This window comes from Calonectris borealis, chromosome 18 (assembly GCF_964195595.1).
Source record: "Calonectris borealis chromosome 18, bCalBor7.hap1.2, whole genome shotgun sequence".
In the NCBI taxonomy this organism is placed as follows: Eukaryota; Metazoa; Chordata; class Aves; order Procellariiformes; family Procellariidae; genus Calonectris; species Calonectris borealis.
In genome coordinates this window covers 5,616,640-5,628,986 of record NC_134329.1, presented here as the reverse complement: position 1 = coordinate 5,628,986, position 12,347 = coordinate 5,616,640, and the positions used below count along the sequence as shown (strand labels likewise).

The 12,347-nt window shown below is 43.8% G+C and overlaps 1 protein-coding gene across 2 annotated transcripts in view; it reads right to left on the bottom strand.

Moving 5' to 3' along the window:
- Positions 1-5,827: 5,827 nt before the first annotated feature.
- TTC28 (tetratricopeptide repeat domain 28) overlaps positions 5,828-12,347 on the bottom strand; it is a 189,774-nt gene continuing 183,254 nt past the window's right edge. For both annotated transcript variants that reach the window (XM_075167455.1, XM_075167456.1), the window contains 2 exons: positions 11,870-11,977; positions 5,828-11,372 (listed from right to left, as the gene is read on the bottom strand). In XM_075167455.1, coding sequence (XP_075023556.1) covers positions 9,748-11,372; positions 11,870-11,977 — 1,733 coding nt within the window. In that variant the 3' untranslated portion in view covers positions 5,828-9,747. The remainder of the gene's footprint in view (positions 11,373-11,869; positions 11,978-12,347) is intronic.

The window sequence follows — 12,347 nt, the reverse complement described above, 5'->3', positions numbered from 1 at the left end:
CTCTGCTAAAAACTGCGCGTTTTCCAAATTCCTTGCAATAAAGTGTCATTGCGTTTGCTGTGTTGTCCAAGTAGACTCTTAAGTACTCCTGGCAAGGAAGCCCAGCGTACGGGAAATGAGAATTTGAAGCGTTTAGTCATTTCATCTCTTTTCCCCAGCGCAAACGCTGGAAAACAGGGAGGCCAGAGACAGCTACGTGCGGCGCATCCCTGCTGACAGGCAGTACGATGGGCAACTCGGTTAACAGCATCGCTGACCCGACGGCACCGCTGTCTACATTTACACTGCCGGCACTACCGCTCTTTTGTTGCCTGGCACCTTCTCTGCCAATAATGCTACCAGATCTCTTTTTTTTTTTTTTTTTTTTTTGGGGTGGGGGGGAGCTAACATTTCCTTATGCAATGTTTTCCAGGCAAAATCCTTTTCTTGCGGATTGCTGTTACATTACCTCAGGACTGCCCCTGTTTTGCTATACAAATGAAAACGCAATAAATCAGTAACAGAATTGCTAGTGCCTCCACAAAGGGAAAGACACTTTCACTGTTCCGTTAAAGGGTGTAACACAAGGAGCCACGATTACTGAGTCCAACGCTGCCCTCTTGTGAGAGAATGTCTTTTATCCTTCATCACATTCACAGATAATAAGGACACCTGGAATTAATCAAAGAACTGACATACATACAACGAAGAACAAGACTTAGCCGTTACTGGGCTCAGACCCACCTCCACCCGCTGGTCCCACAGACCTCCTGGTGGCATTAGACCATCAGCTTTCATTAAAAACAAAAAAATGAAAAGAGCCTACAAGTTTTAGACCTCAGAGGCACTGAAAGAAGGCTTAAATCAGCCGCAAGAGTAGAATACTCAGTGAAGCTCCTCAAGCCTGTAAAGAACCTGAAACACTAGTCCTTGAGGAAAAAAATTGCCCTTGTAACTCACGGGGGTGCTGGTGCCAAGTCCCTCTACATCAGGCAGCTGACACTACTCAATTTATGACTGTGTGGCAGGAGATGAGTTTTACTGAGGTACCTCATAGGGTGGGACACACTTTCACTATGGGGTGAAAGAGCATCAAATCTCCCAGCTCCCTTTTTATCCAAGACATTTATCCAATACATTAATAAAACAATCAAACAGCAGAGTGGGGGCAAGTGAAAAACTGGGGGGTGGGGAGGAAGCAAGCCAACTAAACCTTTACTCTTGGCATTTAATCCAAAAAGGGAAATATGCAGAGCTTCCCTGAGTTCAAACAGGGATTTCTCTAGTAGCAACAAATCTTTATGTAGGAGTCTCGCAGGTAGTACGGAGACATGCAGGATTGAATTCCAGAGCGAAAACAGGAAAATGAAGGAGACAGAGAAGACAACACAGGTGCCAGTGAGTGATGAAGATAAACCAGCTGGAAGTTTTTGTAAATATACATGAATGGTGAAGCTTAGAGACTTGGAATGAGGAGCAAATGATAAAAACTGGTTATAACTTGGCTGTTCAGCGCTGGAGCACAGCAGAATTTAAAAGCATCCAGGACTATGTCTTGCAGAGAGACCTTATCCCTGGAATGAGGACCCAGCCCTGCTTACTCTCACAGCCACTGCTAAACCGCTGGGATATACCTGGCTCTTCAACACAGGGCGTAAAAAGGACAACACAGGTCAAGTTTCCCCAAGCTGCTTCTGTATGTTGTATTCAGCTTTATCGTTGTTTCCACAGTGATTAAAGTTTATCCTGTGGCAAAATGATGCCCTAAGAACAAAGCAGCTGGGTAACAATATTTCCATTTTGGGGTGCTCAAAAATCGTAATTCAGGTAAAACTACAGGATTTAAAATACTGCATTCTACATATATTTATTTGCTTTCTAGTTTCTGAGCATTAGCTTTCATTTTTTCTTCAGAGCCATGCAGACTAGCCACTTTTGCTTTACAGCTGTGAAATGCTCACACCAATGTAAGACGAGGTAAGACTACAAAGAAAAAAAACCCCACAACATTTCAAGATCTGACAAAGGGGAGGGTGAAACTTTGCAGTTTGGTACTGCAGAAGGGAAATGATTCCTCCTCAAAAAACATCTGGCTGTGGAACAGTTCACAGCATTTACACTTGCAGAGATTTTCATTGTGAATAATGCTGCCCTATTGCTGACAAGAGAAAGGTGTAATTTTAAATGGACATTTGTGTCAGCTCTCAACTCACAGGAAGCTTAAATGCACAATTTTAATTTATGGGTAGCTACTGCATTTTAATTCTTCTGTGGGGTAGTTGTTGGTGTCCAAAACTGACTAAGACAGATTTTTGCACCTTGTTGAATTTCGGCCTCCTGTTTGAGCAATGTCCGTGTTCCCATGTTTCTGAATTGCATCCTTTTCCCCAGAAGCAACTACTGGCCCTACTTCCAGGCTCATCCTTGCCTACCCTTTCCCTTGAGAAGCCATCTTCCCCAAGTTCCGTTTGCCAGTAGCTAGACCTGATGATTTACATGATGATTTACACTTCAACTCCACTAGAGTGAAGGAGAGCAGAAATTCAGAGATAGGAAAACTAAATGTTGCCAAACGACCCTCCCAGAGATACATGGCTTTAAAGAAAATCCTCAATTGGCTCTGCCTAAGAAAACGTATTTTCATTCAAGTCTCTTGCAATGTGAAAGACGGATGCTATGGAAGCTGCTGCTCAGACTTATGCCTGCACTGGCTTAGTCTACAAGGCAAAGAAATTACCAAAGGGCTGTGCCAGGGCACAGTAGTGGGGCTTTAAGTGTCTGCTTCCCAAAGTTCTCAAGCATTCAGTATTTTCCTTTATTTGGTTTTTCAAAATCCTGGCTGAGTGCAATCCCCTGCTGCTGCTCTTTCCCCATATGGACAACATTTGTCTTTTGTTTACTCAGCCAGCTGCAATGTGTGCTCTCCCCAAAACCCTTATTCTCTTTGTTTATATCTAGATTATACCACACACGATAGTATCATCTGAGTAGCTGCATCCTGCTGATTCCAGACCCTGCATACAGACAAACCGCTTCAGACCAGCCCATACAGTTTCACCACGGTCTCTGCTCGTGGAGGAGATGCTTCCCCAGCCAGCTGTTCTTCATGGGAGTCCTGTAGCCTAGGCTTGTCCTGCATAGGGAACTAACATCGTCAGTGTAGTTGCACATCAGTGGCTTTTGTCAGAGGTTGAGCCTGCCGAGACGTCCTGCTGCCTGAACACAGGTTTGTGTGCACGTGAAGTGGGATGGTGGCATAAAAACACGAGAGCACCGTTTCAGGAAGTCTGCAAGGGGACCTGCTGGAGGCACACTGGGCCACGGTCCGTCACACCACGAGCTGGGTCCCTGGGCAGGTCTGTGCTATCCCTAACTTCGCGTCTGTGTAGTCATTAGGAGACTGCTCTAGGTCTGTGCGTGACTTTTAAGGGGCCTCGGGAACATGCCCACTTCTGAAGTTCCTTTGACCCTTTTCTGGTCTCCAGCACTGCACTGTAGTGCAGGCTTTGCTCTTGCTCTGACACCTTCCCACCGATCGCAGCAGGACAATTGGCTGCATCCAGCCGGCGGGGTGAGAAGGCAGAAGCTGCAGCGCTGTGCTGCCAATGCAGGAGATGTCACTGGTTCTCTGAAACAAAACTACTCCCTTCCTTCGAGTTCCCAGGCCCCTATTCCTCCTTCTGTGACAGAAGAGGGATTTGTAACCATGGCAAACATTTCCATACAATGAACTGAAAATGAGAACATGTTTTTTAATATTTAAACACTCTCTTTTATGCTAAAAGATCAAAGTTGTGCACTTCAGCATACAGGTTGTATTGCTGTGTGATTCAAGAACAGTGTAGGCGAGGTCATGTCTGACCCCAGCTCTGACATTTCCAAGTAACTGGAGGTCTTCCATCTGATCTGCCAGCTCCTGTGCAGAGTGGGTGCCCACATGCCTAACCCTAAGAGTTGGCCTTTTTCCCCTTGCACTTCGGAGTACCTTTTAGGTATATCTGTATGTCCTGGCCACATGCGGGAGTAGCAATGCATGTGCTCCGCCATCAGCTCTCTCTCAGCCACAAAGCACTGGAAGTCTGAGGACTATCCAAGAGGAGAAAAGATGTTTGTTATGGATATTTCTCAAAGATTGCTGCCAGCCACTGGAAAACAAACGTCCCTCTTCAAGGGCTTCTCAGAGGAGGATGTGGGAGAGACTTGCTAAGGAGAACGCAATCCCCTGTATGCTTCTGTTTTGTACAAGTGGCAACTGCTGCAGTTCCCTGTGGAACAGCTTTCTTGGAGTCCACTGAAATACCAGCCACAGCCATTTACCAATAAAACCACATGCAAATGATGTCATGTAATAGAAGGCGGCTGGTACTCTTTCTGACAGGGATAAAAAAGTAAGTTCTTCTCTTTGGAGAGTACATAAAAAAGTAACGAGAAAGTGAGGCCACCCGGGGAAAGTAATACAACACAACTAGAGCTGGCGTGTTTGCAAGGAAGTCCACGACCGTTCTCAGAGAAAAGCAAAGGCTGCCTCCAGCTGGGAGCTGAGATCAGTAGGGCTGCACAGCGTGCTCTGTGCATCTGGCACAAGGATGAGGAAAGGGCATATGCAGGTATATGCTACTAGTAGTGTCCGTCAATCCACAGTATGAATGTGCTTATTGACATTCACATCACAAAATACTCCAGCCTGTACCTGATATATATTTGCATATTAAGTATTCAATATAAAAATGTTCAAGGTCAGGCTTTAAGACAACTCCCCTCTTGTTTTTGCAGTGCTGAACTGACTTCTTCCCACACTTGCTGTTCTAGAAGCATGTCTCAGAAAGCAACAGGACTTTCTCGCATCTCTGCGATTCAGTGGCAGTATCTTAGTAACAATGACAGAAGAAGCTAAGGCATCCACACCAGCTGCCTACTGATTTACACTGCATGTGTCACCAGGTTGTGGGTAATCATAAGAGCATGACTAAGCTGAGGCACCCAGCTATAAAGCCTTTTTTGGGGGGCTGCACCATCCATGCCTTCAAATACAGAGAACCAGCTACTTTAGACTGCATGCCAGGAGAGATCCCTTCCTAAAGAGTTAACGCCAGGAAGACTGCAGTGATTTACATGGTTCAGATCACCTCATTCTCAGCAGATCAAAGATTTGGAGAGTAGAGACTGTAGGCCAGTAAGAGCCTGCTGTGTCATGACCAAGGATATGGTTTGTGTGTTCTATCAACATGGCCAGAGGTTGCATTTACACAACTGGGAGACAAGCATCAATGGAAACTTCCGAGACCATAAAAAAAGTCAGATTCTGTTTAGTTTCATCTGGTCACCAACATTTCCCCTAAGCACAAGGGCACCTTTCACATGGGGGCAGAAGGAAGATTTAAGTCAGCAAGTTCCAACTGGCATTGGTATGGGGAAAACATATCATACCTTCAGCACTTCGTTCTTCCACAGTGGAGGGATGGGACTGCGCGATCCTTGAAGCTCCTTCCAACTGTACGTGTCCTTTTGCTGCTGACTACAACAAGACAAACAGCAAGCAAATATTGACGCTCCCACCACCTGCTAGGAAAAGGAAAAGCAATTTCCAATCATCATTTGTAACAGGAACACTACATTCTGCCACAAAAAGATGAGGAAGTTCTCAATGACCCCTCACTTCCACAGGGGAATCTGAGGACAGCTGCCGTACGTTAGTCACACTTTGCCACAGAATGCAGATTTATGCATGACTACTTTGCTTCTCAGAAGCAGGCTAGAGGAACAGACTAGCAACCACTTAGGTGTCAGGACAGAGCGCCATGTACTAACAAATTCTTTCCCAACATCATCCTAGACCAAGAGACTGAAGTACTGAGAGAACTCATGCTTTAATAGACACTGAAATCACAAAGAAAGAAGGCCAAATGCCTCAGCAATTTCAATAAAAATATGAAAATCTTTTTACATGGTAAATTTCATAATATAAAAAGTTTAATGCTGTCTGGAAACAGAGTTTTAATTTACAAAGAAAGTTCATATAGGCCAAACATGGCTAACACTGCATACAGGAGAGCAAGTGCTAAAGGGCTGCTGCTTTGAAGAGTCTTTGCTGACAATCCTCTCTGAGTTACCATCTTCAACGCTCTTTTGAAGAAGTTCTGCAACCAAGGGGCCAAGTTTTCCACACACATTTGCAGCCTTTCTGGACAGCATGGCAATGCAATGAACCTGAAACTGCTCGAACCCATTATTACCATCTAGCCTAGAAACGACCAGTGTTTCTTAACAGATTGACAGATACTTCTGTGCACCTGGATCTATTCTGCAACTTGAAAGAGATATTCACAGAATGAGTTTGACCTAATGAAAGGAAATATGGCCTAGAGTGATATATGTGGGTGTAGCACCCCTTCAATGCTTTTTCCTTGTTTAAGTAAGGTATGAGTAAAAAGAAGGAAAATCAGTACCAGGCCAGAGTACAGGCTAACCAACAAAATAAAATTAAACTGGATTTTGATCAGAGAGATTGTTTACTGTTCCCATTTAGTTGGAGCTAAAGACAGTCAGTAAAAAATCTGTAATCTCACACAATAAAACGTACTGGGCAAAACCAAACTAAAATACATTCTATGGCCTTGGGGAATGGTTGCATGTGGCAGGTTTCATGTGAAAATGGCTAATACCTAATTCTTATTGCTCACTGTATTAAGCAGTGTTGTCACTTGTACCATGCACAAATACAACGACGACAAATGCATTTAAACTCCACAGAAGGAATTCTAATATCAAACGGAGAACATGTTATTTTCATTTCCTGAATTTCTCCACATATTGGGCAAACCTGATAAAACTCCTTTTTCCTCACAAAGGGGTTCTTTCTCATTCAGGGGGTGGAAGAGTGAGGCACAAGGTGTGTGAAGTGTCTCCCAGCCATGAGCAAGCATGCATCTTCATGGCTCTCGTTCAGCCAATGGAAGTGCCCTGGTCAAGTCAACGGAAACATTTCCCAAAGGACTCGTTCTAGTGACACACACCTTCTATATTTATACAACACCAATTTCCCAAATACTGAACTTCCTCTACATCTGAACCCTTCCCTGTTTCTAATGCTCCCCCCCCCCCCCCCAACCCCAACAGAACCACCACCCCCTTGCCCCGAATTAGCTCTTTCTGAAAACTTTAAGCCAGTATGAAACCTACTGGCAGCATGAAAATGGGTTGTACCAGAACGGCAATATATAATTTCTACAGATTAAAAGATCCTTTAGTTATGGAAATAAACTACAAGTAAAGAGGCTTATTTCTGGCATGTTATGCAGCACTACAGGGAGTATTTGCTGTTGCTATAAACAAAAAGCTGCCCACTTCCATCCTGGATGTTCCTGGGATGTCGTTTTAAAACAGTTATGCTGGTTAGGAACAGATTAGGCCACATGAAGTCTCTCAGCAGTCTTGAGACCACAGCAAGTTGCATGATCAGCAATATCACCATCTACATGATGGGTAGATGCTGTACTGACTCATTTTGGCCCACTATTCTAATTTTTCCTGCCAAATGATGAGAAGATGATATCTAGCACCAAACCATCACAGAAAGATGTAATGTACAAATAACTTGCATCATATGAGTTGAACAGACTTACTCAACTGTTTTGCTACATTGCATAATATGAGTAGATGAATAACTCTGTCTTTCTGCACTGAAACTTTTGTGATCATCCATCCCTTGTTAGCTGACTGTAACAACACAGCCCTATATCCTTTGCCTTTAAGTGCTTGTGTTCATTTCTTGCAGTGGCAAAAAGGAAAATGTTCTCCCGAAACCAGTGGATTCTAGAATATACTCAAAGCAAGCATTTCATATATGCACCATGAGTAAGCTGAGCCTAAGTAATTTTATATTCTGGTATCAGAATTGAATCCTTTGTCCTGCTATCATGCTTCTCCTCCAAGTTCCCTAAGAAAATCACAAATGATCAGATCTGTATTTTAAAGAAGAGCATCCAGACATGGCAAGTGCAACAATTATCTGCATCAGCAATGTGCCCCTAATACGTTTACAGAGCTGACTGCACTCACCACTCGGGTAGTCAGTTGCCAAGACTGGAAGTTGACTTAAGATCCAGCTAAAACTCAGGGCCTAATTAATTAAGCCTCACAACACCTCTGTGAGGTAGGTAGGTAAGTATTACTATCCCCATTTAGATAGAAAGGGAAGACGAGGCATGGAGAGGTGAAGTGATTAGCCTTCAGTCACTCAGCAAATTTTGGGAGTGCAGAATAGAAACCAAAAGCCTTGGTGATCCAGTGCTCCGACTTCATAGCACATGGCCTGTGAAATACTTTGCTTGGATCTAAGTGTGCAGTGTGGCTGAGTTAATGCTACCACATGCCCACAGTTTTCAGTGCATGTAAATTATCATTTTGATTCTGATTACACCACTGCATTCAATAGCTGCTTAAAAGAAATAATCTCCAACTTGATCCAATAACACCTAAACACCATCTAGCCTAGGAAAGCTTCCTTCACACATCACCCCTGGGGTGCTCTTGGTCCTCTTTTCTCCACGGATCAGAGGGCGCACAGGTTCTGCATACAGCCACTCTGCTTGTTGCCTCACATATGTGCTCTGACTACACCGACATCTGCTTAGACTGGTATACTTGCTCCAAAAGAAACTTTCTTCCACAGCAAGGGAAAGGTTTGCAGACCTGCCCGTGATGAGCTATGTGGAATGATTTAGCAGGATCAGTGAAGGATGTATTTGGTCAGGTGATTTCTAAATCACATACACTGACGTCACATTCCTGCCTACTGTGGAACTGTAAAATAATGTTCTGAGCTTCAGTGTCTGTAACCCTTTTCTGTGCACACCTGGCAGACAGAACACATCTGTGCTGCCCAAGTACATGCCAAGATGAAAATTTCACCATCATAACACTGTGTGCCAGAAAGATCAGAGCATTCAATCTAACCAGAACTTGTCTCTCTGACATACGCTCACTACCTCACACTGAGGCTCACCTTGCTCGTTATGCCTCAACCATTCTTTTTTGAGCAGACCAAGCAGCAAAATATCACCTGAAACGCTTCCCTCCAGAAAAGAGGTACCTGAGACGCAGGTTTTAGAATGGGGCACCTCTGTCCTCTTGTCTTTGTTTCACCAGCCTCTAAATGATGCAAGAGAACTGCCAGTATCATGCTGCTATGGAGTTTTATTGCCAGCAATTTCTTGCGTTTGGCTAACTTGGCTGAGATATTTAGAGGTACGTTATCTTGTCCTCTCTGTCAGCCTTTGAAAGCAATCAAATAAATGGCTTGTACTTTTCCAGGCAGAAACTTGTGCATATTTTCTTTGTGGTATACATGAAAGTTCTGCCTCCTCTCACTTCCCTCTCCAATCCCTGATATGTGTAATTTCTGTGTAAAAAGCCAGCTGTAAAACCTTCTGTTAGGTTAAGAAATATAAGTAGGTGGCTTAAAAGCTAGTATTTTATAAACAGACAACTAGATTCATTGGACCTGTTGCTGCAAATACTGAACACCACGTAGAACCTGTTATCAAGCGAGTCTGGCCAAGGTCCTGATAAGGAAAACTAAAACCCATCTGTATAAGGCCCGTGTTCCTACGCAGTGACAGACAGGGCCACTCTGTCACATTCCTGTGCATTGCCAACTGTGGGTATGACCACGGCTTCTTAGATAATGGTTCTGTATTGATAAAGGCAAGTGGGCAGAAGCAAATACTTTTACAAGACTGTAAGTCATCAGCTGGTACTCAAGACGTTTCAACATTTGGAGGAAGGAAAAAATCTTCCCGGCGACAAAAATTTATAACCGTTCCCAGATGGCAGCCTCAAGGGGCGTGCTGTTCCTGGAGTGCTACTGGAAGGTGGAGAATGAGTTGATGTCACTGCATTTGTAGTTTCAGGGCGCCTGTGTCCATTTGGAGGGTTCTTTTGTGGAGAAGCAAGGTGTTGCTCAATAGACAGGTCCTTTAGTTCCAGCTTATCTGCGCTTTCTTCTTTGCTATGCCGTGGAGATAAATTGAGCAAGCTGAGGACATCTTTCTTAGAAGTCATTGTTCCAGGAGCTCCTCGGAGAATCTTTATTGGGCCAGTGGAGTGATGGGGAGTGCTTTGCCAGAACATCTTTAAGTTGTGAATTGCTTGCACTTTTTCATCAATGGCAGCCATTTTTAATTTATCTATGTCTGGGGCATCAGCTGGACTTGAGCGAGCAGAACCAGCTGAGGAATAAGAAAGAGCAGGAGATGGAGTGCTGCCACCAGGAGACTGATGCCCTGAGCTTGGAGAGATATTTCTGGGTGACTTAGAAATATGAGCACTGTAGGGAGAGCTGGGGTACTTCAGTTTAAAGTGAGGCTGCTCAGTTAAGGACCCATGTGAATCACAACTTGGAGATGGCTGCCCACTGTATTGGCCTGTGCCTTCTTTGTTTGACATTTCCGATATCGTAGGGCTACTATAGCCAGAACTCACTTTCTGAAGGGATGAACTCCTTGTTGGAGGCTTTGGTTTAATTGCAAGAGGTGAAGACTGATTCTTCTGACTAGAGCTGATTGGCCGACTGAATGCACTGGTCTCTGAAGATCTGAATGCAGACACACTTGCTGGGGTGGAAGCCCCATCATCTGAATTGTTGCTCTTGCTTATTTGGCTGCTGCTTCTCTGAAGACGTTCAACAGCAATGAGGTGACTCTGAGTTTCCTCCAGAATTTTTTGGGCCAACTCTTGCGGATCAAGCTTTGGATTACTGTCCTCCTGGGATTTGACAGTGCTGTCAGTCTCAGTGCTAGACTGGTCAGATTCCCCAGTATCAGAACTTGCAAGTTTCCCAACTTTTTGGAAAGGTGAATTTGGACTGGGAATAAGAGTCATTTTAACAGGAGAATTTGGGGTACTTACGCTCCCTTTGGAGTTGACAGACTCTTTAATGCCTCCAGTCTGACCAGTTTTGGGCTGTTTGTGATCAGGGGAAAATCTTGCTTTTATGTTTTCTTGGTAACTGGCCAAAGGCTCGTTGCTGATTATAGAAAAACCTTCATACTCTTCCTCATCTTTGTTGGCTACAGTGCTGGTTTGTGGTGACAACTGGCTCTGTACTGCAGACCTATGCGGATAGATGTTCTTAGGCCTCTCATAGTCCTGGCGTCCTCTGTGTCCCACACCATCTGGCATGCTCTCTGGCTTGGAAACAAAACTCATGGAAGAAGCAATGGAGCTCAGGCTATACACAGAAATAGCATCTGATGCAATGCTGTCTGGACAAGTAGGAGAGAATGGAGGGTTTTGATACTGGGGTATGGGGTTGGAAATAGACTGAGCAGAAGCCAGTGACTCTAGTGATGAGGAACTGTCCAGGCTAAGGCGCTTAGGCAGCTCTGTAGAATCTAAAAAAGAAAAAAAAAAAAAGTACAAACATGCCCCTAGATACACAGTAAAACCAAACAAAGCCAGGTAATGTTCTTATCAGAATTAAGACGAAATGCTACGAAACATGCACTCAGACTCTATGCTACTTCAAAAAACCCAACTACTACTTAGGTGAGAAAAAGAAAGTACACAGCCCAGGAAATGCACAGGCAGGAACCTCAGTCCAGGTATCCTAGATGAAACTTGTCAATTCGTTATAATTTTATACCTCAAAAACAAAGGTGAGTTATATATCCTTCAGTTGCTGGACTCTATTCCCAGCTTTGGCCTCAGCCAAGTCTTAGTGTTTGTTTCCCATATAAAAATAAGATTTGCTGCACTTGTTGTATGATGTATGGTCTGTATGACACATGTGATGATGTATGTATGATCTCTGCAAAAGGTAAGAGTGTGAGATTTCGATGGAAGCCATTCTGATCAAATCATCAGCAAAAACTACTGTAAGTAGCTTTACCAAAAAGTGCCAGCAAGGATTGTAGAGCAAAGTGCATGGTCCTCCTATTAGCTTGTTTCCCAGTTTTCAGAATCACCTCCTCCTGGCCAACTTCACAAAGGTCGAAACCTGTAGCAGAATATGGAGCAGAAAAATCACACCTCATAGAAAGATCCAATGTCTTAAACAAGTGTGATCTCATTTAGAACACAAATAGAACAAAAAGATATGAGATCCTACAGTGTCCTGGAATGATGACTCTTCCCCTACAATATACAGTTTGTTGGTTTGTTTTTATTACTATTTAGCACTTCTTCTCCAGCAGGTGTTGGGAGCTTTATGGAGTGTGAACACATACACATGAACAAATCACTCCTGTCCAAACTCACAGACAAAATACACTAATCAGTATTTTTTTAGTTGTGAATTATTTGGAATTGCCAGAGAATGATATACTGAACACATCTCAGGAGACAGTGTCCCACATCCCCTACCATTC